Below are 26,317 nucleotides of genomic sequence, written 5' to 3' on the forward strand. Positions count from 1 at the left end.
AAGCATTACAAGAAAAAGCATTTGTACAAATTAATAGGATTAACAACAATACCCAGAAGGATAAAAAAAGGGTTTATTATTTTGTGGGAGACAAAATATTTCACAGGCTGTAGTGAAGAGAAGCTCCTCTAAAACTTAATAGGAAAACTCAGAAAGCGTGAACATTACACAAGTCGCAACATGCAGATGAAGGAAGATATTCAATGAAATGAAGGCCCATAAAAACGCTTCATCAGCTGAACTTCAAATTAAACTGAAAATATTAGAGCAAATAAAGATTATCCACTTTAGCGGCCTGTTGAATATCTTAATTTGACAGAAGGCTCTGGTGGCAGATTAACTGCCTTTCCTGAGTGCGGACATCAGAGCTGTCTAATATAACTCATACAAATTTCTGTGATGTCCTATGAACAACTAAATCTATTCAGGTATGGTAAAGGCATCAATGAATTACCCATGTTTTAGTGTGCTTTGTAATGCATTGGGTTTTATAAATATATTGTGACTGACTTTGTGTGATGCAAGGCAAGACCATTGGTAGTGCAAGCCCTATACGAAGTAGGGCTAATCCACATTTCCCCACTTCTTATACCAAACATTACTTCTGTTTATACTTTTTGTCTTGCCTTAAAAGAAACCTATGCTGTCTGTTGCTAAAAAGACTGCGACCAAAGTTGTTAACCCTATGGTATGAGAAATCTGCAGCATATCAGTCTGATGTTTATAGAGCACAGTGGAATGGGATCACTTGTTGAAATCCCACCATTAAATCCATCCAAGGTAATCAGTGAATAATATTAATATTTTTTAAATATATAACCAAGAAACTAGCTGTTTCATGTTGACAGATATGTTTTTGATATTACAGAGAAATTAAGATGGTCCCAGATGTAAAGAATGAAAAGCTATTACATTTGTATTTCTCAGACTATTGCGCGGAAAGGGTGGGGAAAAGCCGAAGTATTTACAAATGTGTCTGAAAACAGCATATGAGATAATTAACAATACTATTTATGACTCACGTCTTCTCAGATAAAACTTCACCACATAAAGTCATACAAAATGCATATAAAACTACAAATTTCACTTTATCTCTCTTTGTGATGTTATAATCCAGGCTCCCTTTCTCCTCAAATGAGATGCAAGCACCTCTTGAGGTGGTTCTGGTGGTCCTGAGGTTGGTGTTCAGGACAGGTAGCATCAAGGGAGAGACAGGCTCTTCTCAGAGGTAGGCAGTGGCAAGAGCAGAGGCAGCGGGCCAAGCTGTGTCCAGAGAGACTCTAACTGAACAGACAAAAAAAATGCTTCCTCCGAGGGTGGTGCAGCAATAGAACACATGCCCAGAGGGGCCATGGGATTGCCATCCCTGGAGACTGTCCAAACTTCATGGCACAAAAGTACCAGTACAGAAGAAGACCATGCTATCACAGCATAGGCATTTCAAAGATTTTTCCCATTTAGCTTTTGATGCTCATTCATTTAGCTACAAAAAAAAAAAAAAAAAAAAAAAAAAAAGTGAAACCCCAAATCACTGCCCCTCTGAATGAATTTGCAGGAAGAAGAAGTGGAAGACGACTGTGTCTATGCCACCTTTCTGGCTGGACCAGGTTGTACTTGTCTTGTGCAGCATCTGCTTACTGTGGTGGCTCTGCCATGGGGCTTGATCCTCCAGCTGTGCAGGGGGAACACTGGTCTGGATCCATCGGTGTGGTGGGCCAGGAGCCAGCTGGCTGAGCTAAAGAAGGGATAGGCTTTATGCTTAGCTCAGTTACTGATGTGCTGGGTCACACTGGGCGAGCCCAGGCCTCTCTCTGGGCCACAGCTAAGCCAGCTGTGATCTGCTGCTCAAGACCCAGTACAGATCTTTCCCTGGTGCAGAGAGCTGTAATTCAGCTGATGTGTTTGTATGGATTTTTGAGACGGAGGATGCTACAAGAAAGCAGGACAAGAAGTCCTGATGGAGTATTAGGCAAAGAAATAGGATACTCTTATGGTTTACCCTTTCCCATACACCTCCACATTGCACTTTGGTGGGCAGCACAGAGTGTGTCACATTTAGCCTTTTGGGTCAGGAAAAGGGGTATAAGCCATGATGCTGGAGAACAGGTTCCTTTTGAATTTAGGGTCCTGCTACAGAGCCTGCCCTGGCTGCATTACACCACTGCACTTCCCTTGTGTTTTGGGATACCCTGCATTGGACACAAGTGATTGGTAGGGAACAGGACAAGTCCTAAGTGCACAAGGACCTTGCCTAAGGAGCCAGAAAATGTCAGGAGAGCTGTGCATTCCAGAGCTAGCTGTGAATCTCAAATTCCGTGTATAGGACTTCCTAGAAGAGTTTTACCATGGCATAGGCATAAGGTCAGCAAGTGTGGACACACCTTGCCTTGACCAGAGGGACAGCAATGGGAGGAACAGGTTTCAACTAATACCCCAAGCCAGTAGGGTCTAGAGCTTATCACTTCCAGTAAAGTCAAGTAGGAAAGGCAAACATGCGGCATGGTTATGCAATTGTTTCTGGTAATAACCTAGCCTTCACCTCCCAGTGGGTACTGAGCCAAAGACTGGGAGGCTGAGAAAAAAATGTGCAAGGTTAGGACTTTGCAGCATGCACACAGAGCTCTGTCAATACACAGTATGGTGATTTTTATTCCCTCCACCTCTGCCTGCTTCGTTCATATTTACTCTATCTTTGCTTTCAAATAAGAATTCTTCACTCTCCCAACTGCCAGGTTATATACACAGTGTGAGAACATGGGGTCCAGGAGACCTCCTGAAATCATGTTCTTAAGAGAGGTTTACCCAGCACTGGAACCTCTGGAGCGAGGAGGGGACAACTCCAGGACAGGATCAAAGGGCATCAGAAGATTGGTGTGTTGAGCTTGCAAGAAGATCAGAGAGGTGAAGACTGAGAAGTTTCCTTGAAGGAGGCTTGTAGGTCCTGTATCCAATATGATGCCTGGCTTAAAAAATTTCTTGACCCTCAAAAGGTGACCCTTTAGGAGACTGATCAGAAAGAAGTTATGTCCTGCTGTTGAGCTGCAGGACTAGCTGATAAAATTTTTCTTCTCCATTTGAAAGAAAAAATAAATTGAGGAGATCCAAAATATTTCATTTTAACACTGAATACACAATTTCAAATTGTACATGAGCGAGAAAGAGAAAAAAAAATATATTTTTTTCACTTGTTCCTCAAGAAGCCCTTTTCTGATGCTACCCTTATCACAGCCATTGGTGCCACAGATGTGATCATGCCACTTGTCTGATGAATCAGGTGTCAGGGGATGCATACATGGCAGTACCTCCCTAATTGCCCACCAGGAAGGTGGCAAATGAACTCAACAGAGGAATGATGAGAGAGCAAGGCTGACTTGTTTCCTCAGAGCATTTTGGCACATAATCGCTTCTTGATAGAAGGTTCCTCTGGAACATTTCTGATTTTCTCTGATCAGTGAGTTCATTGGTCATCACTCACACTTCATATTTGACAGAGGTGATCAGGAGAAGACCTGAGTATCAACAAGTAGGTAACAAAATCTGGAAAACAAGAGAAGTCATACAGAGTTCTAGTTGTGCCATTGTTAACAGCTTGGCTCTATTAACTTGTGACACGGCAATCACTGGAATCACAGAGGATTTGAGCCAAAAGATGAAGCATCCAAATACCCTGAACCAAGGATTCTTTTTCTAAATGAGAGCACTGGGTAAGCAATTGAGAGACCCCAGCAAGAGAACACTGCTACACTGGAGCTCATCTTTCTTGGGGAGATACTTTTTCCCTTATTTTTTTTCTCTAGACTTTGCACCCTGCTGCCTGCACTGTGGGTGAGACCTATGGTCTACAGTAAAAAAGTGTATGTTCAGGTTCCAGAACAAGCGTGGTCATTATAAGTGGTCACATCAGCCTTTAGCAAATTCTTCACTGTGAACTCCACATGAGCAGCAAAGCAAGTCCCATGACACACATAAACTACAAAAAAGGCTTAAACACAAAGGGAAGCAAGCATGACTGAGCACTTTAGTCAAAGACATTCTCATGTGATTATACTTTTGTTATCCCTTTTTTTCTCATAAAAATCCAAAGTTCAGAATAGCTTTTAATGCATTTTTAATAGAGGCATGGATAGATTCATAGAAGATACATAAGCTGCAGAGCAGGCATGAAGGCACTGGCAGACCACTGTAGTGAATTTATTTCCCGTTTCTTGCAGCATTTCTGACTCAGTCCACAAACCTGTACAACAGTTTCTGCGGATACCTCTATCTGTCTCTGTTCTCTGATAGATTTTGAAGCTGTGCTGTGCAACACTGAGCACAGTAAACTAAGTGCACCTTTTGGGACAGTGGGTTTGATTTTCTACTTGGGGAAACAGTTTGCCTAGCATGTATATCTTGCCAAAATGAAAGTAGTTCTGACCTTCTGAGACCTATAACACTCTCTGAGGTGCTAGGATTGAATGATATGACACTTCAATATTATTGGACTAAGAAGGAAGAAATGACATTCAGTCATTTCTGCGTGTTCCTGTTTTACCTAGTGAACAACTAAGAAACTTTCTTCAATTTTGTGTACGTGCCATGAAGCATATAGCTAAAACAACAGTCACCCAGGTTCCAGAAATCTGGGAGTTGTTGGAATGCACTTTAAGGAATACTGCTGTTCCTTGTGTAAGCAGGAGCCAAAGAGAACATGGTTTATATGTAAAAATCTGGAGGAAGAGTCTGAGCATGGGATGTTTATTAGATCTGACTCCAACTGGCAATTAGCTCTTTGAGTCACCAGATAAAATCAGGATATAAATATTACATTTTCAGTATGCAGAGGAAGAGTCTGCAGTGGGAAATACGCTCTTGATATTTTAACAGTTCAGGTTTGGCCTAAGAGGAAAAGAAGGCTCCACAAGAATGATAAAAATGTAGGCTTTTTTTTTTTTTTTAGGACCTTGTTTTTTCCCAGAAAATGATATTTGCCTGAGCACAATAACATGTGGCTGGACCTGAGGGCTTTTTTTATGAGTTCCATGTGGAACACTGAAGTCTTCGCTTAACTAGCCTCAAATTCCCCAGAAAAGGGATATATTCCTATATCCACATCCACTCAGCCTGCTCTCCTTTTCAACCTTGTTGCTGTGATTTCTCTTGCTTTAATGCAGTCTGATGCTGGTGTAAATCAAGCCTATTTCCTACAGTTTGGAGTGTATCAGGACAGCAAAATTCATAGCCGTGCTTGCTTCCCTGCCACTGCCAGTGAAGTTTTAATTTTGTAACTTAGCACAGAAATCTGCACTCTACCCAAAGCAATTTCACGGCCCACAAATTCCTCTTGTCTGTGAAACTTAATGAAATGCCTTTTTATAACATTAGTATCATGCAGATCCTGGACAGCCAGCCCTTCACAATTCTGAAAATCATATACGGCTGATAGATCCTGTGAGTATTTGGGTAGCCTGCTGCCTGTAGAGACTCAGACATCTGATTTCTTCAGGATTGAACTCAGAAGCACAAATCATATTGTTTCTCAAATTATGTAGTTCCTTTTGGAAAAAAAATAAATAGTTTGAGAAGGGTGATATTCTGTGCTGACATGCAGATTCATTTTCCCTGAAAAAAAAAATGCAAGTCTCTATTTCCACACACATCATTAGCAAATTAACCAGTGAAATGGATCCCTTTCCCAATTCCTTTCAAAATATATACAAGCCATCAGCACTTCAACAGTTCTCATCTGCACTTATACTATTATTTACAGTCTTACATGACAGGTGCTTTTTTCCCCCAGTCCTCTCCCGCCTTGTCTTCTGTTCATTTTGGTCTTCTTTAAACTAGATTGTAAACTGCAAATCGCTCTATCAACTTCTGAGTCCACTGAGTTCAGCATGAAAATACTGGCCGCAGTTTAAATGGTGCACAGCATGCTAAAAACATCATACAGAAAGTTGTTAATCACACTTGTTCAAAAATGTCAGTGTCCTCAGCATATATACAGAATTTCAGGCCTAATTACTAGTTAGTTTTAAACTTGACACTTTATTTGGGATTAGCACATACTTGGACTACTCTCTAGGCCAGGATCTCTTAGGGAATTTAATCAGCGATAGAAGCTTTACAGAAATCTTTCTGATTGAGGAATGCGCATGCAAAGGAGCTGGTAATGCCCACTGAGACTGAGTCAAGCACTCCTAACTCAAGACAACGTGTAAGGCCAGGAGCCAGCACTGAGGCTGTTGTGGAGGATGGTCAGCCCCCGGTAAGCACAGCCCAGTGACATATCAAATACTACCCTACAAAATACCACAAATAAACCAGACCTCGGGACCTAGTTTCTAGCCAGGCTTCTAGCCCACTTCCCAACCATCCACAAGCACCGAATGTGATTTTATTTCCGACACTGCCGTTCCTAGCTGCCCTGCGAAACCTGCTTCTTACTGCGCGACCCAGGGCAGCCCCCGAGGCCGCGGACCCCCAGTCCCTTCAGCGGCGCGGCCTAAGGTGGTCGGCGGCGCCACGGCGGCCCGTGGCCCGGCGAGGAGCACGGGCGCCGCCCGGCGGGCGAGGGCGGAGAGAGCCGGCCGCTGCCTCCCTCCAGCTCTGGCCCCAGACCGGCGGCCCCCAAGCAGGGCAGGTGTATTTCGCGTTGTTCCCATCTGTGCTGTGGCTCTGGCACGGTTCAGCCCATGAGCATTTATCCAGCCCCCCGTGCAGAAAACACCGCGGCTCCATGTGTAACAGAGCAGGGAAGAGCTGAGTGGGTGATGAGGAGAGGTGCAGGATGGCAGGGGGCTTGTGGCTTGTATCAGACCAGGGCAACGTGTTCGAGGCTCTCACCATTTCTCTTGGAAAAAGTCTTGGCCAGTCCGGTGGACTGGATGGCTTGGCAGGGTGAGATTTGGGACTAGGAAGAAGTAGGACAGGCATGGTCATTAACACATGCTGCCTGGCGCAGCTCCATAAGGAGGTACCTGCCATGCATGCATGTCCCGTGATATGGGACCTGGCAGTCACCAGGTCTTGACTGAAACCTGCCCCTTTCTTCACTTGTTCCTGTACTTAGCACAATGCTGAGACACTCCATGATTTCTGTACATAAAACCTTACTTTTATGTCAAAGGAGCAGAGGCAGCCCCTTAGTGGGGCTGGGGAAAAGTGTCAGGCTGCTCAATAGCCATGGGGAACAGGGACTAAACTCTGGAGATGGGAGGCAGGGAGTGTCCGAACATGCTGCATATTACAGTAGTTACCAGTAGTTATCAGCTGCAGCTGGCATAGGAGGCTGAATATCACATGCAGGACAGAGATGCTTCTCTCTTATTCCTCTCCGGCCAGCCACCATAACATGTGGATTGTCATTAAAATGGCTGTTCTGTGATACCGAAAGAAAGCCAATAACCATTGTGAAAAGGAGGTTTATTGATGGAAGAGTATGCATGATTATGGTACCGATCTGAAGAGATACGCCATGAAGGAAAATAAAGAAACAAACACTAGTACAAACAACATCACAGACTCCCACTGTGCTTAGAAAGGTGAAAAGGCCCTTTCTGGGAGTTAATGACAGAAGAAAATAGGGTGTTTGATCAATTGTTGAACATATATGATGATCCTGCAGGGGAAAATTCAAAAGAAAATAAACTTAATAAGAAAACAAAACAAACAAACAAACAAAAAAAAAAAAACAAACAAAAACATCAAACAGCAGGTACAGGATATAAAATACACTTTCAGGATACTGAATAGGCAGCCCATTCTGTGTAAAACAGATAAGAGCTAGACTAAGGACTGACAGCAAGCTCTGCCCATGCACCAAGAGAATTGTTCAGCAGATAACAGCCAGCGTAACTGATACACTGAGCAGCACACAGACCTGGACCTACCCTACAGTAAGACAGCATTGTATATCTAAATAGCCAACACACCACCTCCATGGTTCATGTCATCTCAAATGTTTTCCTCAGAACGTGCATTAGCTGGCCAGGATGGGGTTTCTTAAAAGGTCCATGTGAAATACCTTGCTTGTGCCCATGAAGCACAGGCTTTGGAGGGGAGGCTTTCAAGGGAGGCTGTAGGTAGAATATTGTTTGTTAAGCGTTGTCATTTTTGAGAAGACTCTGAAGGTATTTTACAGTGTCTCTGTTTTTCTGCATTTTGGCTTTCACCCTACAGAGAAGCTGAGGCCTCTTGAACAGCACAGAGGTACCTATTTGAACCCCACAGAGCATGTAGCATGGGAGAGGATCTGGTCACTGTTTTTGGCTGCTTCCTGGGAAGCCAGGTAGAGATTGAAGGCTCCTTTCCTGCAAGTATCACTCTACTCATATGGCCAATTCCTATGTTTATGCTGTTTTATACTTCACCTTCTCACCTTTCTTTTTACTAACTGTTCTCTCTTGTTTCCTTCCCCAATGCTTCATCCTCATTGCCACTTTTTGTTGTTGTTTATTAATTAATTAATTTATTTATTTATTATTTTTTCCTGGCTTTTACTTACCTTTGCTAATCAGTCATCCATTTCTGCAACAGCATCTTTGCAAGGTGACATATACTGAGCAACAGCATACTCTTCTGGAAAAGAGGGAAAGAAATGTTTCCTGGAGACCACTTGTTCATTTCCCTGGAGGTGTATATACCCTACACATACTTAATTTGAAGATCCTTGAAGATCCTTGAAATTTCCTTTGTTCTGGGACATACATTTTCATACCTTTCCAGTCATGCCCACTTGTCAGCTTGGACATGAGCCCAAGCTTGCTAAAGTGAGATGGATCTGTCCCCGACATTAGCTCCAATTCCTAATACAGTTCAGAGGAGTATTAGTTCCATGAGGGCTGGTTCTCTGTCTCTCTTACACATGCAGTATTTTTGCTCTCCCTGTCCCTTCCCCACACTTCATGCTGGTTAAAACAAAAAGACCTACCTGTTTCATAGTAATCATAGATCTTCACAGGAGCTGGCTTTGGATGGGTCACTACAAAGTCCTGCTCAACTGAGAAAGTGATTTCTTTCTTTTTCTTTTGCAAGATCTGGGAACCGAAGGACAGGGATCAAGTAAGATTTTCTATTCGTATAACACAGTCTTGGAGCAGACAGGGGGAGCTGATCAATGATGTATTCCAATCCCAGTGATGCCCCACATACAGATACACATTACCTGCCTGCCAAGCTGAAGAAATATTTTTGGAGAGTCCAAAGTGAAACTGAAGAGAAGATGTGTAGGTTTCCTATCCTGTTTGTATTACCTTATTTTGTAAGTTAAACACATTTTATTGCTTTCAGCCCAGAGAGTCTTAAAAAGTCTCAAAGGACTGAAAGCTTATTTCTCCAGGATCTCCCAAAGGTCAGGACAATCAAGTCCGGTATTCTAACTCCTCCATTTCAGATATTATGTGTCACCAAGAAACTGTGAATCAATATGCATCACTGGGAGATTTAATTTTGTTGTTAGTCCTGCAGGGCCCCAAGCAAATGTACTTTTAATATGCAAATTCTGGTCCAGAAGTTAGATTACAAGTTAGATTTGGGAATGAACTGGCATAAGAGAAGGAATGGAAAATTTTTCAGGGGAGCTCAGAGTATTGTTCTATGTCCTATTAGAAGGACTGAGATGTACTAGGACTCTACCAAGGGAACATACACATAAAGGAACCACGTTACTGGAATTTATCCACTACTTACTGAAAAGAGAAAGATTTTTTGATTAATTTATTCATACTTTTTTATTATTATTAATTTCTTTCTAGTTTCTAGTAGGTCAGGTGTCAGTTTGAGGCTGTTCGGGAGTTTAGGATATAACGTAGTTTGAGGATTAAGCAGCTTAGTGAATAGAAGGCAAAGCTGATGGGGAAGAAAACATAATAATGCACTTTATAGAGTGTATCCTCGCTGTAGGTGTGTCTATTACACACTGCTTTTATCATTTGTATAAATCAAATAGCCAGAATTCAGAACTCACATTTTCCAGATAAAGGAGAACATGGTTTTTCTTGTATTCTACTTGCATCACTGTGTGGCCATCAATGAGCTTTAAAATAAGGAAATGGAGATAAACTGATATATTAATAAATCATTAAAAAACAAGTGCTACCTCAGAACCTACCACCCTGTGGCTTTGGGATTCATTCTGCTCATAGTCCAGTGTTAATCGCTGGCAGCTGACATTTTTAGAGTCCAAATTTTCCTGAATAGATAGAGGGGACTGAGCAAAAACTGGCACTTGACTTAGCACAGTTTATGAGAACTTCCCAAGTTGGGATGCACTGCAGTTCTTTAAGGGAAAACTGCCTGCCTACGTTGTCATATAGGTTTCCGATCTAGCCTGGTAGATTTCTGACTCTTTCCCTACTTAGACAGTGCCAGTTCTGAGTTGCAGTTGCCAGCTGGTCAGGCTTTAGCTGGAACCCTTCCTAATTTTTAATATGTGAAGGTCTGTGTTATATGCTCACAGCTCCTTGTAGGGCATTCCTCCACACAGTAATGAAGATGGTGCAGCCATGCAGACACCTCACAGGGTTTCACAGAATCACAGGATCATTTAGAGCGGAAAAGATCTTTAAGATCATCAAATCCAACCATCAACCTAGCCCTATCAAGTCCACTGTTAAACCATGTCCCTAAGAACCACAATAACACATCTTTTAAATACTGCCAGGGATGGTGACTCCACGCCTTCACTGGGCAGCCAGTTCCAATGCCTAACTGTACTTTCCATGAATAAATTCCTCCTGAGAGCCAATCTGAACCTTCCTTTGTGCAACTTGAGGCTGTTGCCTCATGTCCTATCACTTATCTGAGAAAATAGACCAACATCTACCTCACTACAACCTCCTTTCAGGTTGTTATAGAGAGCAATGAGGTGTCCTCTCAGCCTCTTCTTCTCCAGACTAAACTACCCCAATTCTCCCAGCCACTCCTCCTAACTCTTGTTTTCTAGTCCCTTCACTAGCTTTGTTGCTCTTCTTGTTTGTTCTAGCAACTCAATATCCTTCTTGTAGTGAGAGGCCCAAAACTGAACGCAGTACTAGAGGTGCAGTCTCACCAGCGCTGAGCACAGAGGGACAATCCCTTCCCTAGTCCTGCTGGCTGCACTATTTCTGATAGAAGACAGGTTAGCATTGGTCTTCCTGGCCACCTGGGCACACTGCTGGCTCATGTTCAGACTGGCATCCCCAGGTCCTTTTCTGATGCGCAACTTTCCAGACACTCTTCCCCAAGCCTATACCCCTCCATGGGGTTGTTGTGACCCAAGTGTGGGACCTAGCAATTAACCTTGTTGAATGTCATGTGATTGGATGCAGCCTATTCATCTAGTCTATCCAGATCCTTCTGCAGAGCCTTCCTACCCTCAAACAGATCAATACTGCCGCCCAACTTGATGTTATCTGAAAACTTTGCACTTTGTGTTTGAATTCTTCTTAACCAAGCCTGTCTTCATGCAGCTCCTGTTGTCACAACTGGATATCTCCTCTGTCCCTGGGATGACTCATTCAATCTTGTTCCTATAGTTTACCTTATCCAGAGAAGACTTAACAGGAACAAAGCCAGAGAGCATCTTCACATCAATAATGACCATGTTGGAGCTACTGCGCTTCCCTGTGTAACTGAAACAACAGAGTGCCCTGTCAGTCTGGACTGTGTCAAGGGAAGCAAATCTCACTCTCTGTTTCTGGCCTCATACAACTGGAGTGAATCACATGCACTTACTGACTGGCTCGTATGGGAGACAATGGGGAGGCCCCTGGTACGAAGGGGTCAAGTATGTGCAAGCACCATATGTGCTAATACCAGGGGTATCACAAGGTCCTTTGGGATATGTCTTACAGGTTGATATCAACAACTCTCTCCAGCACAGATCAGCTCATGGTTTATGACTTTAAGCAAAACTGAATACACACAGCAGTCTGCTTGGCATGTCTTGTCAACAGTTCACCTGGTTTGTTGATAGTACATTACCTGCTTATGAGGACGATATCAAATTTTGCTGGTTGATCCTGTGGGCAGGAAGCATTTGATGTCTGTACTGAGAGAGAAAATCCAAAGGCCCCCTCAGGAAGGTGAATGTTGTACCTCAGTGCTGTCTGGAGGAGGAGAAAAAAAGCTTTTCAAGGAAGCCAAGGGATTTTCTGTGGACCTAGTGAAGTTTCCTGGGGACATTGAAGATCCTTGATTGTGTCAAAGATGGACTCATCAGACTTCTGCTCTTTAACAATAAAGGTGCTTGTACCCAGTCACCACACAGAGAGAAACCAGTTGCTGATCAGAAAAGACTATTTTTTTGCCATTCTGTGATCCCATCATGGGAGTCAGAATATGGGATGAGGAAAAGACTGTTTAAAGAGATTAGGAAAATCAAATCATTAGGAAAAATGAAGAGAAATCAGATGGAGAGTCATCAGAAACATGGCTGTATGGCATGCAGAACGTAGGACACAATGAAGAGAACGGCAGACACTTACTTGCATAAGTACACACCCAGTGCCATTCACAGTTAGGTTGTATTTCCCAGGGACCTCAGGAAAGGGAGTCTGTTGCAGCAGGAGCCTGTTCTCATTGTTGACAGTAAATACCTTCTCAAAAGGCTTTTTAGAAGTGATCTTGACTATATTTTGGGTAATAGAATTGTAGGTGGCCTCACCATAAGTAGCAAGGGCTTGAAGAGCAATGACTGTGTCCTGAAATAAAAGACAATTAGCTACACAGTGTGACTGATGCAGAGGAAATCAAAGTCATGGTTCCAATACAAAGCAAAGTCACTTTGTCCTGTCTAAAAAACAACCCGAACTTGTGTATAATTTAATTAAAGTATAATTTTGTGTATGATTTCCCATATAGAAAGATCCAATTCATTCTGACATGTATGTTTTAGGGTGGAAGAAAACTCTCTACTCATAATGAAGGTCTCGGAACATAAAATATGAGCACTAGAGCACACTTCTAAAGTTTTTCAGCAGGATATTTCAAGTGGAAAAGTATGTTTCCTAAGGAACTGCAGAGCACCCCTTGGTCATATAACAAACAAGACCTGGCAATCAAAGTGTTTTTTAGCCTTATTCATAACAGGAATATCTGTGTTTGTTGCTAGTGAAATTACTCCCTCATGGATTTAACCTTTGTTCACCAAGTTAAAAAGAGGATAAAATAAGAAAAGAAAAAAGAATTTGGAACCCTCCAACAGAAAGGCTTGGTCTCTGTAATAACAAGAGAGAAATAAGACCAGGTAGTCATAGCCCCACTGACACACTGAAATAGTGTCACAGTTCCTAGGACTGTCTGGGGAGTGGAAGGGAGTTTCTTCACCTGTGTGGAAGAGAAACCTCCATAGGGATTCTGTTGCCTGATGATCCACTGCACAATTCCTGAGGCCTGTGTGAGATCCTCTTGATTCCGGTTGGGTTTGTAGAGCAATGCCAACAGGACATAACTAGTGATCTCAACTTCAGCTGATGGGGCGTGGTCAGGGAAGAAGGGGGATTTTTCGGATGGGGATCTCTGCTTCTGCTCCCAGTGCTTTGAACCATCTGAATAAACAAAGAGAGGGTAAGGAGCGATGAGAATGGATTATGGGAGTCACTGCTCAGTGCTGCCTCAGAGATGTAATATGTCCTGGTCTCTTTCTCATAGCTACTTACTATGGAGCAACAGATGTGCTGTAAGTTTACTGCAGAATTATTTTGGGATGTCTGGTGGAAGATTCATGTGCCTATACTCTCAATATTGTCAAGGTTAGAACACATGCCATCAGTAAGATCTATTCCATCTTCCCGCCTCCCAAAATCTTGAAATAGCTGAAACTCACCAACTTCCTTTGCTGATTTCTGTAGCTCTCTAAGGAATGATTCACATATTTCTGCCTTGCCAGCTAAGCAGAAAGCATAGGCCATGAGTGCCTGAGTGTAAATGTCGCTGATATTCTTCTCAGATGCAGTCTCCAGGCAATAAAAGGCATTTCGTATTACTGTGTACTTCAAAAACAAACAAACAAACAAAAAAGCAAAAATGTAACATCTGGGTCTGAATTCTGGACAGTTGTCTTCACCTGATCAAATGTGTCTTTAAACCTGTTCTTCATCCTGTCATCGCAATTAGAATGGCACTTCAGTTTGTATAGTGACTTTGGGAAAGAGAATCCAGATCCCCTTAAGGAGGGATTTCAGACTGAAACACCATACAAATAGAGCAGATTTTCAGTGTGTTCTTGAAGATGTAGGTGTATAAACAAACGACTACTCTGCTTCCTTCACACATAATTCCTTCCACTTACCTTTATGGTAACAATTCACACTGCACTTGTATGGTCAAGATTCTGTTGCCTTGAACAAACCCAGCATTTTGGGGTAGTCTCTATTCTCAGTGATTCTGCTGTAATTTTAATTTAATTCTGTGGTATTTCACTAGGTTTACACCAAGTGAAAGAAGTTCACCATTGGACCCCGTGTCCTCACTAATGTGTTCCTTAACCAGGAAGGTCTTAAAAAAGGCATGACAAACTGGAGGCAGAGAAACTCGTATATTGAAGTCTAACATCCCACCTATACTATTCTTTGTACTAGTCACTTTTTAAAAAGGACGAATCTGCTTTTCACTCTCATGGATCTTCCTTTCCACAGAATCACAGAATGGTTGAGGTTGGAAGGGACCTCTGGAGATCATCTGGACCAACTCCCCTGCCAAGAGGGTTACCTACTGTATATTGCACAGGATTGCATCCAGGTGGGTTTTCAATTATCTCCAAAGAAGGAGATTCCACAACCCCTCTGGGCAACCTGTTCCAGTGCTCTGTCACCCTTACTGAAAAGAAACATTTCCTCATATTCAGTTTGTTTCAGTTTGTGCCCGTTGCCTATTGTCCTGTCACGGGGCACCACTGAAAAGAGTCCCACTCCATCCTCTTGACACCCTCCCTTCAGATACTTGTATACATTGATAAGATCCCCTCTTAGTCTTCTCTTCTGCAAGCTAAACAGGCCCAGCTCTCTCAGCCTCTCCTCATTTGGGAGATGCTCCAGTCCCCTAATCATCTTCGTCGCCCTCTGCTGGACTCAATCCAGGAGATCTATGCCGCTCTTGTACTGGGGAGCCCAGAACTGGACACAGTACTCCAGGTGACACCTTACCAGGGCTGAGTAGAGGGGCAGGATCTTCTCCCTCGACCTTCTGGCAACACTCTTCCTAATGCACCCCAGGATACCGTTGGCCTTCTTGGCCACAAGGGCACATTGCTGGCTCATGGTTAACCTGCTGTCTACCAGGCATCCCTGGTTCTTCTCTGCAAGGCTGCTTTCAGCAGATCAACTCCCAACCAGTACTGGTGCATAGGGTTATTTCTCCCTAGGACCCTGCATTTGCCTGTGTTGAACTTCATGAGGTTCCTCACCACCCAACACTCCAGCCTATCGAGGTTGTTCTGAATGGCAGCACAGCCCTCTGGTGTATCAGCCACTCCTCCCAGTTTTGTGTCATTCACAAACTTGCTCAGGGTGCACTCTGTTCCATCATCCAGGTCATTGACGAATAGGTTGAACAGGACTGGACGCAGTATGAACCCCTGGGAGACACCACTAGCTACAGGCCTCCAACTAGACTCAGCACCACTGATCACAACCCTCCGAGCTCTGCCATTCAGTGAGTTCTTAATCCACCTCATTGTCTGTTCATCCATCCCACACTTCCTGAGCTTGCCTGTGAGGATGTTATGGGAGACAGTGTCGAAAGCCTTGCTGAAATCAAGGTAAACCACATCCACCGCTCTCCCCTTATCCACCCAGCTAGTCACTCCATCATAGAAGGCTATCAGATTGGTCAGGCATGATTTTCCCTTCTTGAACCCATGCTGACTACTCCTAATCACCTTCTTCTCCTCCATGTCCCTGGAAATGACCTCTAGGATGAGTGATTCCATCACCTTTCCAGGGATGGGGGTGAGGCTGACTGGCTTGTAGTTTCCTGGGTCCTCCTTCTTGCCCTGTTTGAAGACGGAGGTGACATGGGCTTTCTTCCAGTCCTCAGACACCTCTCCTGTTCTCCATGACCTTTCAAAGATGATGGAGAGTGGGCTAACCATAACATTCACCAGGTCCCTCAGCACTTGTGGATGCATCCCATCTGGGCCCAAGGATTTGTGGGTGTCAATTTTGCCTTAGAGATCTCTGACCCGATTCTCTTTGATCTCTTTGTCTTGTTTTCCTTTTTCCAGACTTCCTCCCTTGTCTCTAGGTTTAGAGATTCCTGAGGGCTGGTCTTAGCAGCAAAGATTGAAGCAAAGAAGGCATTCAGCAATTTTGCCTATCCTTTGTCACGAGGGTACCCACCTCATTAAGCACCAGGCCCACATTTTCCTTAGTCTTCCTTCTGCTATTGATATATTTGAAAAAGCCCTTCCTGTTGTCCTTGACATCCCTTGCCAGATTTAACTTCAGTTGGGCCTTGGCCTTCCTTGTCTCATCACTGCAACCTCTGACCATGTCCCTGTATTCTTCCCAAGTGGCCTTTTCCCAACATAGCTTTCAGTTCCATTTGTAGACTTCATGGATTTACTTGCAATACCTTACCTTCTTGACTAAGCCATGTTTAAGTCTAAGCCACGGTGTGTGGGCTACTACCTGGCAAGCTTTTTTATCTGGTAGCTCAAAGGTGTCATTTAATATCCTAGGCTTCTCCAACAGAGATCTAATTCCACTGAGGTGTATAGAATTTCTGCTTGAAAACTGGTGGTTGAAGTGGGATGGAGATGGGGAATTTTTCTATCACAGCAACTAGTTCGGATACATTCAGAGCAGGGTCATGCTCCCTGGGAGCTCTCTCTCTCCCTCTCTCCATCTCTACTACCTGGACAATTTGTAGCAGACACAGAATCCAAGGCAACAAATGGGGACCAATTCCAGCCGAATACCAGTAGTGGAAAGCCTCCTTACCGAGCTGGAGTGCCCGGCCTCTAGCATGGCAATGGTAATGTAGGCAGAAAGTGACAGCTCATCATCTACTCCTCCCTGAAAAGAACATGGAGAGAGGAACAGTCAGTGAATGGAATGAGTGAGAAACACACACACACCAGGAATAGATCTTAAACTAAGAGAAACCCATTGCTAAAATAATTTTTAAAATAATTTAAAAAAAATTCTCAACAACAAAAAAACCAACAACAGCAAAACAAAAGCCTCAAAAAACCCAATACTATAATTCCCTCAAGGCTGCAATCCTGTAATCCTATCTTGGGTGTGCATGAAGTATAAAAGATAGTGTGAGGAAACTGACTGAACTGGAAATGATTCAGCAACTAAATCTAAGATGTGGAGAGAGACCTCTTGGCAGAAGACGGGCATTTGGAGGAAAGGATAGTTTTTGGCAGTAATGGGAGAGCATCTTTTTAATGATAAGAGTGTAAATTTGACTAAAGTAATTCTCTACCACCTTCAAGACATTGTTGACGAGTGTCCCAACGCTTCGGAAGCAGCCATCTGGCTTCTGTTTGCTTGCCAGCCACATCAGGGTTTGAGCCTGGACATTGTCATCAATATAGATGAAGCGACTAGCTTGTGCAAACGATTTGTACACAAAGGCAGTGAGCCTGCAAGGGAACCATGAAGCTGTGAGCTGAGCTAGGAAGAGAAAAAGTCAGGCCTTCCACTCATTTTAGGCACAAGCCTGAATAATTACAGCCAACAAATTGGTGACTTGCTTTGTCCTTGTGTGCTCTCCCAGGAGAGGGTAGCAAAAAGAATAACATCTAGCTGGGACCCAGAGGAAGACCAGCACACTCTGGGGCTGGTCCTGGCTACAGAGCACTGCACTGCATTGGGTTCCACAGGAGAGAGGAAGAGTGGGAATCAGAAAGGCAGCTGAGCCTTTAGCCAGCCTTCTCTCTGCATACACTCCCTGACAGGAGGTAGAGAACCATGTCTTTTAGTACTTACAGAGTCCCAGTCCTACCCAGCTCTGTACACCTGATTTAGCTAGCAAAGATAGCATTTACCTACATCACGTGATTTTAATGCAAATTCATTTCTAAGTCATTTCTGCTCCCAATCACCCACCAGGTGTTCCCTTCTTTATCTCTGATGCCAAAGATGCTGTAGGACCCATCGGGATGTTTGTATGATAGCTGCTTCTGGTAGCCTGCAAGAAGATGGAAGAAGGAACTGATACCTAATTTAAAAACAAAACCTAATTTTGTTTTCTACCAGTTTTATATGGAATCACAGTAGGAAAGCGTGGAGAGGTGATATATATCTAACAAGCAAAGAGGGAGCCCTGAGGGAGCTTAAATGTAGGTATGGAACATCCTGTCCTGTAGAAACATGGAGTCACAGAATAGGTAGCTCTGTGCCAGTTTTGTGCTCCACCTAAATTGACAGGATTAGGATAGATGCTGTGCCTGGGTTGAAGAGAAAAAAGGGATTAAAAGATAGACCTCAAAGTAAACATGACATCTGCATTTCAGTAAAACAGGATGAGGAAAGAAAAAAAAAATAAATCAAAGAAAGCAAATGTCACAGCATCCCTTGGGTAACTGAGCTGTGCTACAGCATCAGTGCCATACAGCTTGGGTAGCCATGCTACTGCTTCTGCTCACTGGACCTCAGTGGGGATTTTGGCACACACTGTAAAGGAAGCAAAAACTCTCACCGCTCACTAAGTATCCAATGGTCTTGGATTTGATCTCTTCACTCAGCTGTCTTGTCTTGTCCAGATAGTCCAGGACATAGATGTTGGGTGCAAACAGGACCATGTTCTGTTCCCCACAGCCAAACGGCATCTGGAGGAGCTGGTGCAGGTTCTGCATGGAAGTGCCCATGATGTCACCTGGGGAAGAGGTGTGTGTGGGGATTAGTACAACTCATGGACACTGAAATAAACAATAATTTTCATTCACTAGGGAAAGTCACGGAAAACCTGGCTGGGTTTGTAAGCCTCTATGGTCCTGAAGAGCTTTCCAAAGAGCCTGAAGTTCCCAGTGCTTACTGGGTGATTTGTTCTGTTCTGCTTTGCAGTCAACAAAAAAATCCCTACCCTGCCTCTTTTTAGACTAAATTGCCCATGCCAGAAATACTGCCTATTTTAGTGCCACTTCAAGCTGATGTTCTTTATTAGAAGTGAAAAGAAGAACTTCCTGGAAACTTCTCTTTCTAGAGAAGGAGAGGTAAACAGCCCAGAGATGCTACAGTGAACCATGTATTACAGAATTAACAACTGATGCTGAAAAGGAACATTGGTTATGTAAAGGTACCGTAGGTCACATCTAAATAGCTACTTCAAGGAAAGATTTCTAGAGTGAGCTAAGATTATCAGTATTACAAAGCCAATATGTAGTGACCTTTGAGTCATGTAACCAAGCCCAAAGTTCCTGAAAAAGCTTTCATTTTGTAGTTTAAAATTTTCTTTCCTTATATGTTTTATTAATTTTATATTTACCAACAACAGAAAAGGAAGCTCTGGCTGATCCTTCCACCACGTTTGTAGGTAGGTCTAAAGCAACACCTTGAGTAATGACATCATCTGTGAAGAATAATATCAAGTATATTGTGGTCATTTGTATAAGAGCATTAGTTATAGAAATGAAATGCTCAGGAGAAATTGCACAGTTCAAAATTATACACAAGAGACAGCAGTAGATAGAAACTCACTGTTGACATGAAGAACATCAGGAGAGAAGGTAGCACAGCTAAACTAATCTAGTGAAAAACAGCTCAAATGGTGCAGTAGTTGTCATTGTTCAACAGAAATCAATTAAACAAGATAAGGCTGTTGCTCACAGACTGTGTTGTCTGTGAACTCTGGGGATTTCTTCAGTGTGGCACTGGGAAGTGACAGGGCTGCCCTTGTGCATCTTTTAGACAGCTTCCAGGAAACTTTGGAAACCGTTTGCAGTCAGCACAGAGATGGGATGGAGGGGTACATTAGTATTCCCTCTTTCATTCCCACTAGAAATGGAAAACTACAAGCTACAGCTATCCTTGGAATAGAGGACAGCAGCCAAACATGAGTGCATGCAGCCCAGAATAGATTTTGCACAGAAAGGTTTTCTCCCTTTGATACCTTCATAACAGTCTTCCTTCAGTATCTGTGCACTTTTGACTGCAGCACAGACACTGCCTAAGCGACATGCACCAGATCACACATGAATTTTGTAGCAGGGAACTGAACTCTTAAGCACTCACACTAGCTGCCATTTGGGCACCTCATGCAAAAGTGGAGGGACAGTGTCAATGAGCAGGAAAGAGCAGAAACTCCAGCCTTCTCTTCATTTCCTTTCAGGACAGCAGTATATAGAGCGCTTACCTTTTGTACAGATGAGGGAGTTTTGGGTCTCTTCCCTTCTGATTCCTTCAGGCTGGATGGTGATGGGGAAAAGAGACACATGCAGCAGATGAGAACAAAGCATGCAGAAGTAATGCAGTGACAGAAGGGCCATACCCAGACCCAGCCTTCTGCATCATAAAACGGCAGTATTAAAGCAATAGTTTACAGGTTCATACTTGATGTGGCTGCTGCTAAAGGGGAGTACCCATCAGACAGAGTCCCTCCTTTCCAGTTTCTCCTCTGGAGGAGGAGGAAGATGTGCACTGACCAACCAATACCCAGTGATCCTCATGGAAGAGGACATCAGATGGGAGCAGACTTGGTCTTATATCGAAGAGCAGGACCCTGTCCTAGCAAGATGAAGGTGAAGCCAAACCAGAAGTTCTTTAAGGAAACTGAAAAACTTTTACTTCTTTTTGGTACTTATGCTGCATTTTTCTTTCCTCATGGAAGGGAGTACAGGGAAAACAGTAAGAGCTTTCAGCAGTACCTCAACCAACAATGTCCTGATCTGGGTGTCCCTGTAGCCAATACTGATGTCCCTGGATGCTTCATCTCCACAGTCTCCATCATCTTTGGTCTCTGCTGTAATGCTGAATACTACTTGACCTTAAATAGTAGCAGAAAAGGGGGAAATTTGACCTCTGTCATTAAGAATTCTGGCTAAAGTAAGAAATTACATCTGATAATGAATGTCTATAGAGTAGTAGAATAAGTACTGAGGTGAGACATGGAAAGAGAACTGATCTCTGAAAATGGGAATGATAAACAAACTGCAGTTCTGGTTGGACTTTTTGGTCCTCCTGAAACAGGAGTAGACAAATTTCTCGAAGTGAAAAAAAGATTAAGTTTTCAGGTGAGGTATAAATTGATTATTAGTAGTCTCAGGACAGAAAACCAGATAGATTCACAGGCACTTACCAATTTCTTTGGGGGAAATATTCCAGGCATAGGTCTTTCTTTTTTTGGCACATACACATCCATCATCATCTGTGGAGATTAGTTTGGCCTGATAATCAAGGGAATCTGACAGCAAAACATTAATCTGAGAACAGAAAGAGGAATGTGATGGGATGAAGATTTTATACCATAGGCAAAAGGTGCTTTATTGTTAGAGGGTGGTCAGATGGTCTCTATTTATGTCCAGTATTAACAGTGTAGAAGAGATTTAAGGTCCAGTATGATGGTGTGTAGACGAATCATCTATCAGATACAACCTTGACAGTGTTCTCTTTTGCTCCTCATGACATTCTCCAATGAGATGTTAAATATCTGACACATACTTATGATTCCTGATCAGGATTTGAAACTATGTTCAGTTGACCTGGTGCTAATGGTTTTGAACTAACTTGAAAAGGAAAACACTGTCTAATATTTTTGTTTTTTGTTGTTGTAGGGATACCCGAAAAATGAGGTCAAGAGATGAAAACCTCAATAACAGATCAGTCCTAAGATGCATCTTGATTTTTCTTCCTTTTGTGGTGGTCTCCTTGTGAGACTGGAGGGCTAACTTTCAGCGATCAAATTAAGTAAAAGAAATATAGACTCTTTACCTGCTCTCTTTTAAGGATTCCTAGATACAACATAAGAAACAAGAAGCCAAAAAAAGAGCTGTTTTTCTTTCTTTAAGTATGTTTTAAACTGTTTGTAAGCTCTCTCAATACAAAGGTGCTGTGCACCTGTGGTCTGGAGGCATTTTACCAGGAAAGTGCAGAGTACTGAGAATACAAGCACCCGGTGTCTGAGAGCAGTACAGTCTCTAGTTGGACACACACTCTGTAGGGCATGTACTGGGACTTTGGTACTCCTTGTTTTGGTACTTTTGGGAACTTTTGTCCCAGAGAAGAAGGGTTTGTCTGCTCTCCACTTCTTGCTTTTCCCACATACTTCTGTTTGGGAGGCACAAGCACTTTACTTTGCCACACCTTCACATATATCCCTAAAGAAAAGACCCCAGTAAAGACATTGATGGCTTGTGTGGCTGTGGAGTGTGAATGATCCTCCACAAAACACTTGTTTCCTTCCTCTTTAGATCTCTGGAGACAGTTGTTTGTATACCTGTCCTAGACACAGTTCACACAGATCTCCCTTTGCTTTGTAGTGGTATAGGAAGACAAATCCAGTCAGGATAATTTATCATCAGATAGAACGAGTAGTACATCGATCAAGAGTAGAGACAGATCCAGTCATCTATACCAATCATTTTGATACTCTTTTTTTTTTTTTTTTTATTGTCCAAACAACAAACTCTGTAGCTTCTTTGGAGATGGGGTAGGGACTAGAAGTGTGGGTAGATGTACATACCTTAATGCAGTGGTTGAGGTAGTTGAAGACATTGGCTTTAAGCAGGAAATCTTCTCCCCGGATGATAGAGTATGGCAAGGTCAAGTCCACAAAGAAAGGTTGGAAGGCTGTCAGGGTGGCAGGCATAGACAGGCCAAATCCAGCCAACTCTTCCACGCAGAAGGCACTGGCCTTCCATTCAGTGATGGTGTCAGGAATGGTGTATGAGACACTGGCTTTTCCAGTAGAGCTGATGGGAATGGACAAAGAATGAGTCTGACAGGGGAAGTTTCATATACCTTAGTTCCCATAGGGGCTCCACATTTTCAAAATAACACTACCTCTATTCTGTCTGTAGAAACCCCACATCTGAGTATCCCCAGAATTTATCACCCCAATCTTTGGATAAAAGTCCATTTGAAAGTTCTTCTGCTCGCCACTTACCTGACTTTGGAAAGAAAACTTAGAATTCTTGTTTTGCAGACCCATGTTTTAAACAGATGTGTTCTTCTTACAGACTATGAGTCATGGTACACACATTGTGGGAATAGATGTTTTGGGGACATTTTATCATGGAAGTGGGGAGGGCGGGTGGTCAGGTGATGACTGAAAAAGACGGTTCTTCCAGGCCAAATGGTAAGAAGAGGTGGCAATAAATTGCAGTCATGCAGGAGGACATCAGGGGACATATTTAGTAATCCTTAAAAGCAGGCAAAGAGAGAGAAGAAGCAATACTCACTTTACAAGGACTATATCCCAAATCCAAGTTTCAGGGAAGAATTCACGAATAGTCTCAAGGATGAGTCTCTTCCCACGTTCTTCTCTAGCAACTTCAGCTGTTAAGAGATAATGGAGATTTCATAGAATCATAGCATATCCCAAGTTAGAAGGGACCCACAAGGATAACACACAGAATTACACAGAATTATTTAGGTTGGAAGAGACCTCCAAGATCACCTAGTCCAACCTATGACCTAACACTAACAAGTCCTCCACTAAACCATATCACTAAGCTCTACATCTAAACATCTTTTAAATACCTCCAGGGATGGTGAGGTATCATGGAAGGTAAACACTTCCCTGGGCAGCCCATTCCAATGCCTAACAACCCTTTTCAGTAAAGAGGTTTTTCCTAATATTCAACCTAAACCTCCCCTGGCACAGCTTTAGCTCATTCCCCCTCATCCTATCACTGGGCATGTGGGAGAATAGACCAACCCCCATATCGCTACAGCCTCCTTTAAGGTACCTATAGAGAGCGATAAGGTCACCTAAGCGTCCTCTTCTCCAGGCTGAACAACCCCAGCTCCCTCAGCCGCTCCTCATAAGACTTGTTCTCCAGACCCCTCACCAGCTTCGTTGCCCTTCTCTGGACATGCTCCAGGGCCTCAATGTCCTTCCTGTAGTGAGGGGCCCAAAACTGAACACAGTACTCGAGGTGCGGCCTCACCAGAGCCGAGTACAGGGGAACAATCACTTCCCTAGCCCTGCTGGCCACACTGTTTCTGCTACAAGCCAGGATGCTGTTGGTGTTCTTGGCCACCTGAGCACACTGCTGGCTCACATTCAGCCGACTATCAACCAATACTCCCAGGTCCTTCTCTGCCAGGCAGCTTTCCAGCCACTCATCTCCCAGCCTGTAGCGCTGCTTGGGGTTGTTGTGCCCCAGGTGCAGGACCCGGCACTTGGCCTTATTGAGCTTCATACAGTTGGCCTCAGCCCATCGGTCCAGCTTATCCAGATCCTCCAAGTCCAACTCCTGTCCAACTCCAAGTCCAACAATTGAGTCCAACTCCTGGCACCACACAGGTCTACCCAAAAATTCAGACCATATGACTAAGAGCACAGTCCAAACACTACTTAAACTCCGACAGGCTTGGTGCCATGATTATGTCCCTGGGGAGCCGGTTCCAGTGCGCGACAACCCTCTCAGTGAAGAACCTCTTCCTGATATCGAGCCTGAACATCCCCTGTCACAGCTTGACACCATTCCCGTGGGTCCTATCACTGGTCATTAAAGAGAATAGATCGGCGCCTGCCCCTCCACTCCCCCTTGTGAGGAAGCTGTAGACCGTGATGAGGTCCCCCCTCAGCCTCCTCTTTTCCAGGCTGAACAGGCGATGTAAACTCAGCTGCTCCTCATAAAATTTCATCAATCCTTATTCCAGAAAAGGACAAGCTTTAATTTGCTTGGACCAGTATGAAGGATAATTAGTGTTTACCAATTCTTTTTACTTGAGACTGTCAGTATTTCCATATAAGTGTTAATTAATGTGTCTCTGAGTTTGGTATAACTTACGTCATTAAGCAAGAAAATATTTCTTTAAGTGTTCTTGGTCTCCATACATGAACATTAGACCTAGGACTAGGTCTTGGGACATTTGGTTCATAGATATGTGTCCTGGCCACACTGTTGCACGGTTTCTTCACCAAGCTCTGTTCGGAAAGGAATCATTCTCAACAGTGTCACTTTTGTCTGACACTCTACCAATTGACAACACTTCCTAGCATACAACTGGACATGAATCGGAAGTGTAGACCTGAAAGTTTTTTTGTTTTTTTTTTTGGCCACCAGCCATCATCTTAAGCTATCTCATTCTGTGTCAGACCAGGATTCAAATGAAGATTTCGGAAGGTTTGAACATTGCCAAATGATATCTATGAGTACTGTCCACGTTTTGTCCACAGAAATACCAGTTCATTTAAGGAGAAATTTAAAACCTCTCTGCTGTTTCCTATATTACCTGATGATTTGACATGGTGTGTAGAAGCTGTGAATCCTGCATTTGAGAAATATGGCACAGGTCTTACAGTCTCGCTAGTACATACAACTGGTTGCCGAACCTTTGAGTTGGTAAAAAATTTGATGCCCATTTCCTGTGAAAGAAATATTTTGGTGTCAGCCATAACCATACTGTAGACGAGGTTTATTCAATTCCTCCCACTATCCCATTACTGCCTTTGATTACTGACTTGAGGGAGTTCTGCGCGTGACAGAAAATCAGAGTGCACCACAGTCAGATGAGAATGTATGTCCATGCAGAACATGTCATGTATGTGTTCTACTAACAAACCATTAAAGCTGTAAAGCTACATAAGTGGAAGCTCACTTCAACAGATTTAAGTAATGTACAGGACATTTACCCTGAGGAACTGATATACATCTGGGCCTAATCCAGACATTACAGGTGTGTAATACAAGCCTTTGTGAAAGATGTTGTCAGATGAGACACAGGGGTCTTGGGGATCATCTTCTAGATTGAGCCCATTGAAGATATAGCCTTGCAGGTCTTGAAGGGGATGCAGACTGTATATCTATGAAGGAAGGAAACACAAAGGCCAATCCTGATTACACGGCCATGTACTTGCCAGAGCTGAGATGCTGTCCTGTTTGAAACAATGCTCTGTTTCCTGGATTAAAAGCTGCTGAATAGCCAGGCCCAGAAGGTGGTGATCAGTGGAGTGATCAGTGATAGTGATCAGTGGATCAGTCTGAGGCCAGTAACTGATGGTGTACCCCAGAGGTCAATACTGGATCTGACCCTGTTTAATATCTTCATTAATAATCTGGATGATGGGACAGAGCATACCCTCAACAAATTTGCTGATGACACAAAGCTGGGAGGAGTAGTAGATATATCAGTGGGTCATGCTGTCATCCAGAGGGACCTCCACAGGCTGGAGAAATGAGCTGACGGGAACCTCATGAAGCTCAAAAATAAAAATTGCAAAGTCCTGCCCCTGGAGA

The 26,317-nt window shown here is 43.3% G+C and overlaps 1 protein-coding gene across 1 annotated transcript in view; it reads right to left on the minus strand.

Annotated features, from left to right (window-relative positions):
• Nucleotides 1-8,494: 8,494 nt before the first annotated feature.
• Nucleotides 8,495-26,317, minus strand: part of LOC121073386 (ovostatin) — a 30,877-nt gene continuing 13,054 nt past the window's right edge. The window contains exons 16-35 of the mRNA XM_040564262.1: nucleotides 25,714-25,884; nucleotides 25,314-25,446; nucleotides 23,309-23,405; nucleotides 22,591-22,819; nucleotides 21,208-21,331; nucleotides 20,777-20,895; nucleotides 20,266-20,317; nucleotides 19,399-19,482; nucleotides 18,613-18,789; nucleotides 18,021-18,102; nucleotides 17,398-17,554; nucleotides 16,902-16,976; nucleotides 13,787-13,952; nucleotides 13,288-13,508; nucleotides 12,447-12,662; nucleotides 11,944-12,068; nucleotides 11,501-11,591; nucleotides 9,947-10,015; nucleotides 8,912-9,017; nucleotides 8,495-8,559 (exon numbers count right to left, since the gene is read on the minus strand). Coding sequence (XP_040420196.1) covers nucleotides 8,495-8,559; nucleotides 8,912-9,017; nucleotides 9,947-10,015; nucleotides 11,501-11,591; nucleotides 11,944-12,068; nucleotides 12,447-12,662; nucleotides 13,288-13,508; nucleotides 13,787-13,952; nucleotides 16,902-16,976; nucleotides 17,398-17,554; nucleotides 18,021-18,102; nucleotides 18,613-18,789; nucleotides 19,399-19,482; nucleotides 20,266-20,317; nucleotides 20,777-20,895; nucleotides 21,208-21,331; nucleotides 22,591-22,819; nucleotides 23,309-23,405; nucleotides 25,314-25,446; nucleotides 25,714-25,884 — 2,559 coding nt within the window. The remainder of the gene's footprint in view (nucleotides 8,560-8,911; nucleotides 9,018-9,946; nucleotides 10,016-11,500; nucleotides 11,592-11,943; nucleotides 12,069-12,446; nucleotides 12,663-13,287; nucleotides 13,509-13,786; nucleotides 13,953-16,901; nucleotides 16,977-17,397; nucleotides 17,555-18,020; nucleotides 18,103-18,612; nucleotides 18,790-19,398; nucleotides 19,483-20,265; nucleotides 20,318-20,776; nucleotides 20,896-21,207; nucleotides 21,332-22,590; nucleotides 22,820-23,308; nucleotides 23,406-25,313; nucleotides 25,447-25,713; nucleotides 25,885-26,317) is intronic.

The sequence above is a fragment of the Cygnus olor genome, chromosome 1 (assembly GCF_009769625.2).
Source record: "Cygnus olor isolate bCygOlo1 chromosome 1, bCygOlo1.pri.v2, whole genome shotgun sequence".
Classification (NCBI taxonomy): Eukaryota; Metazoa; Chordata; class Aves; order Anseriformes; family Anatidae; genus Cygnus; species Cygnus olor.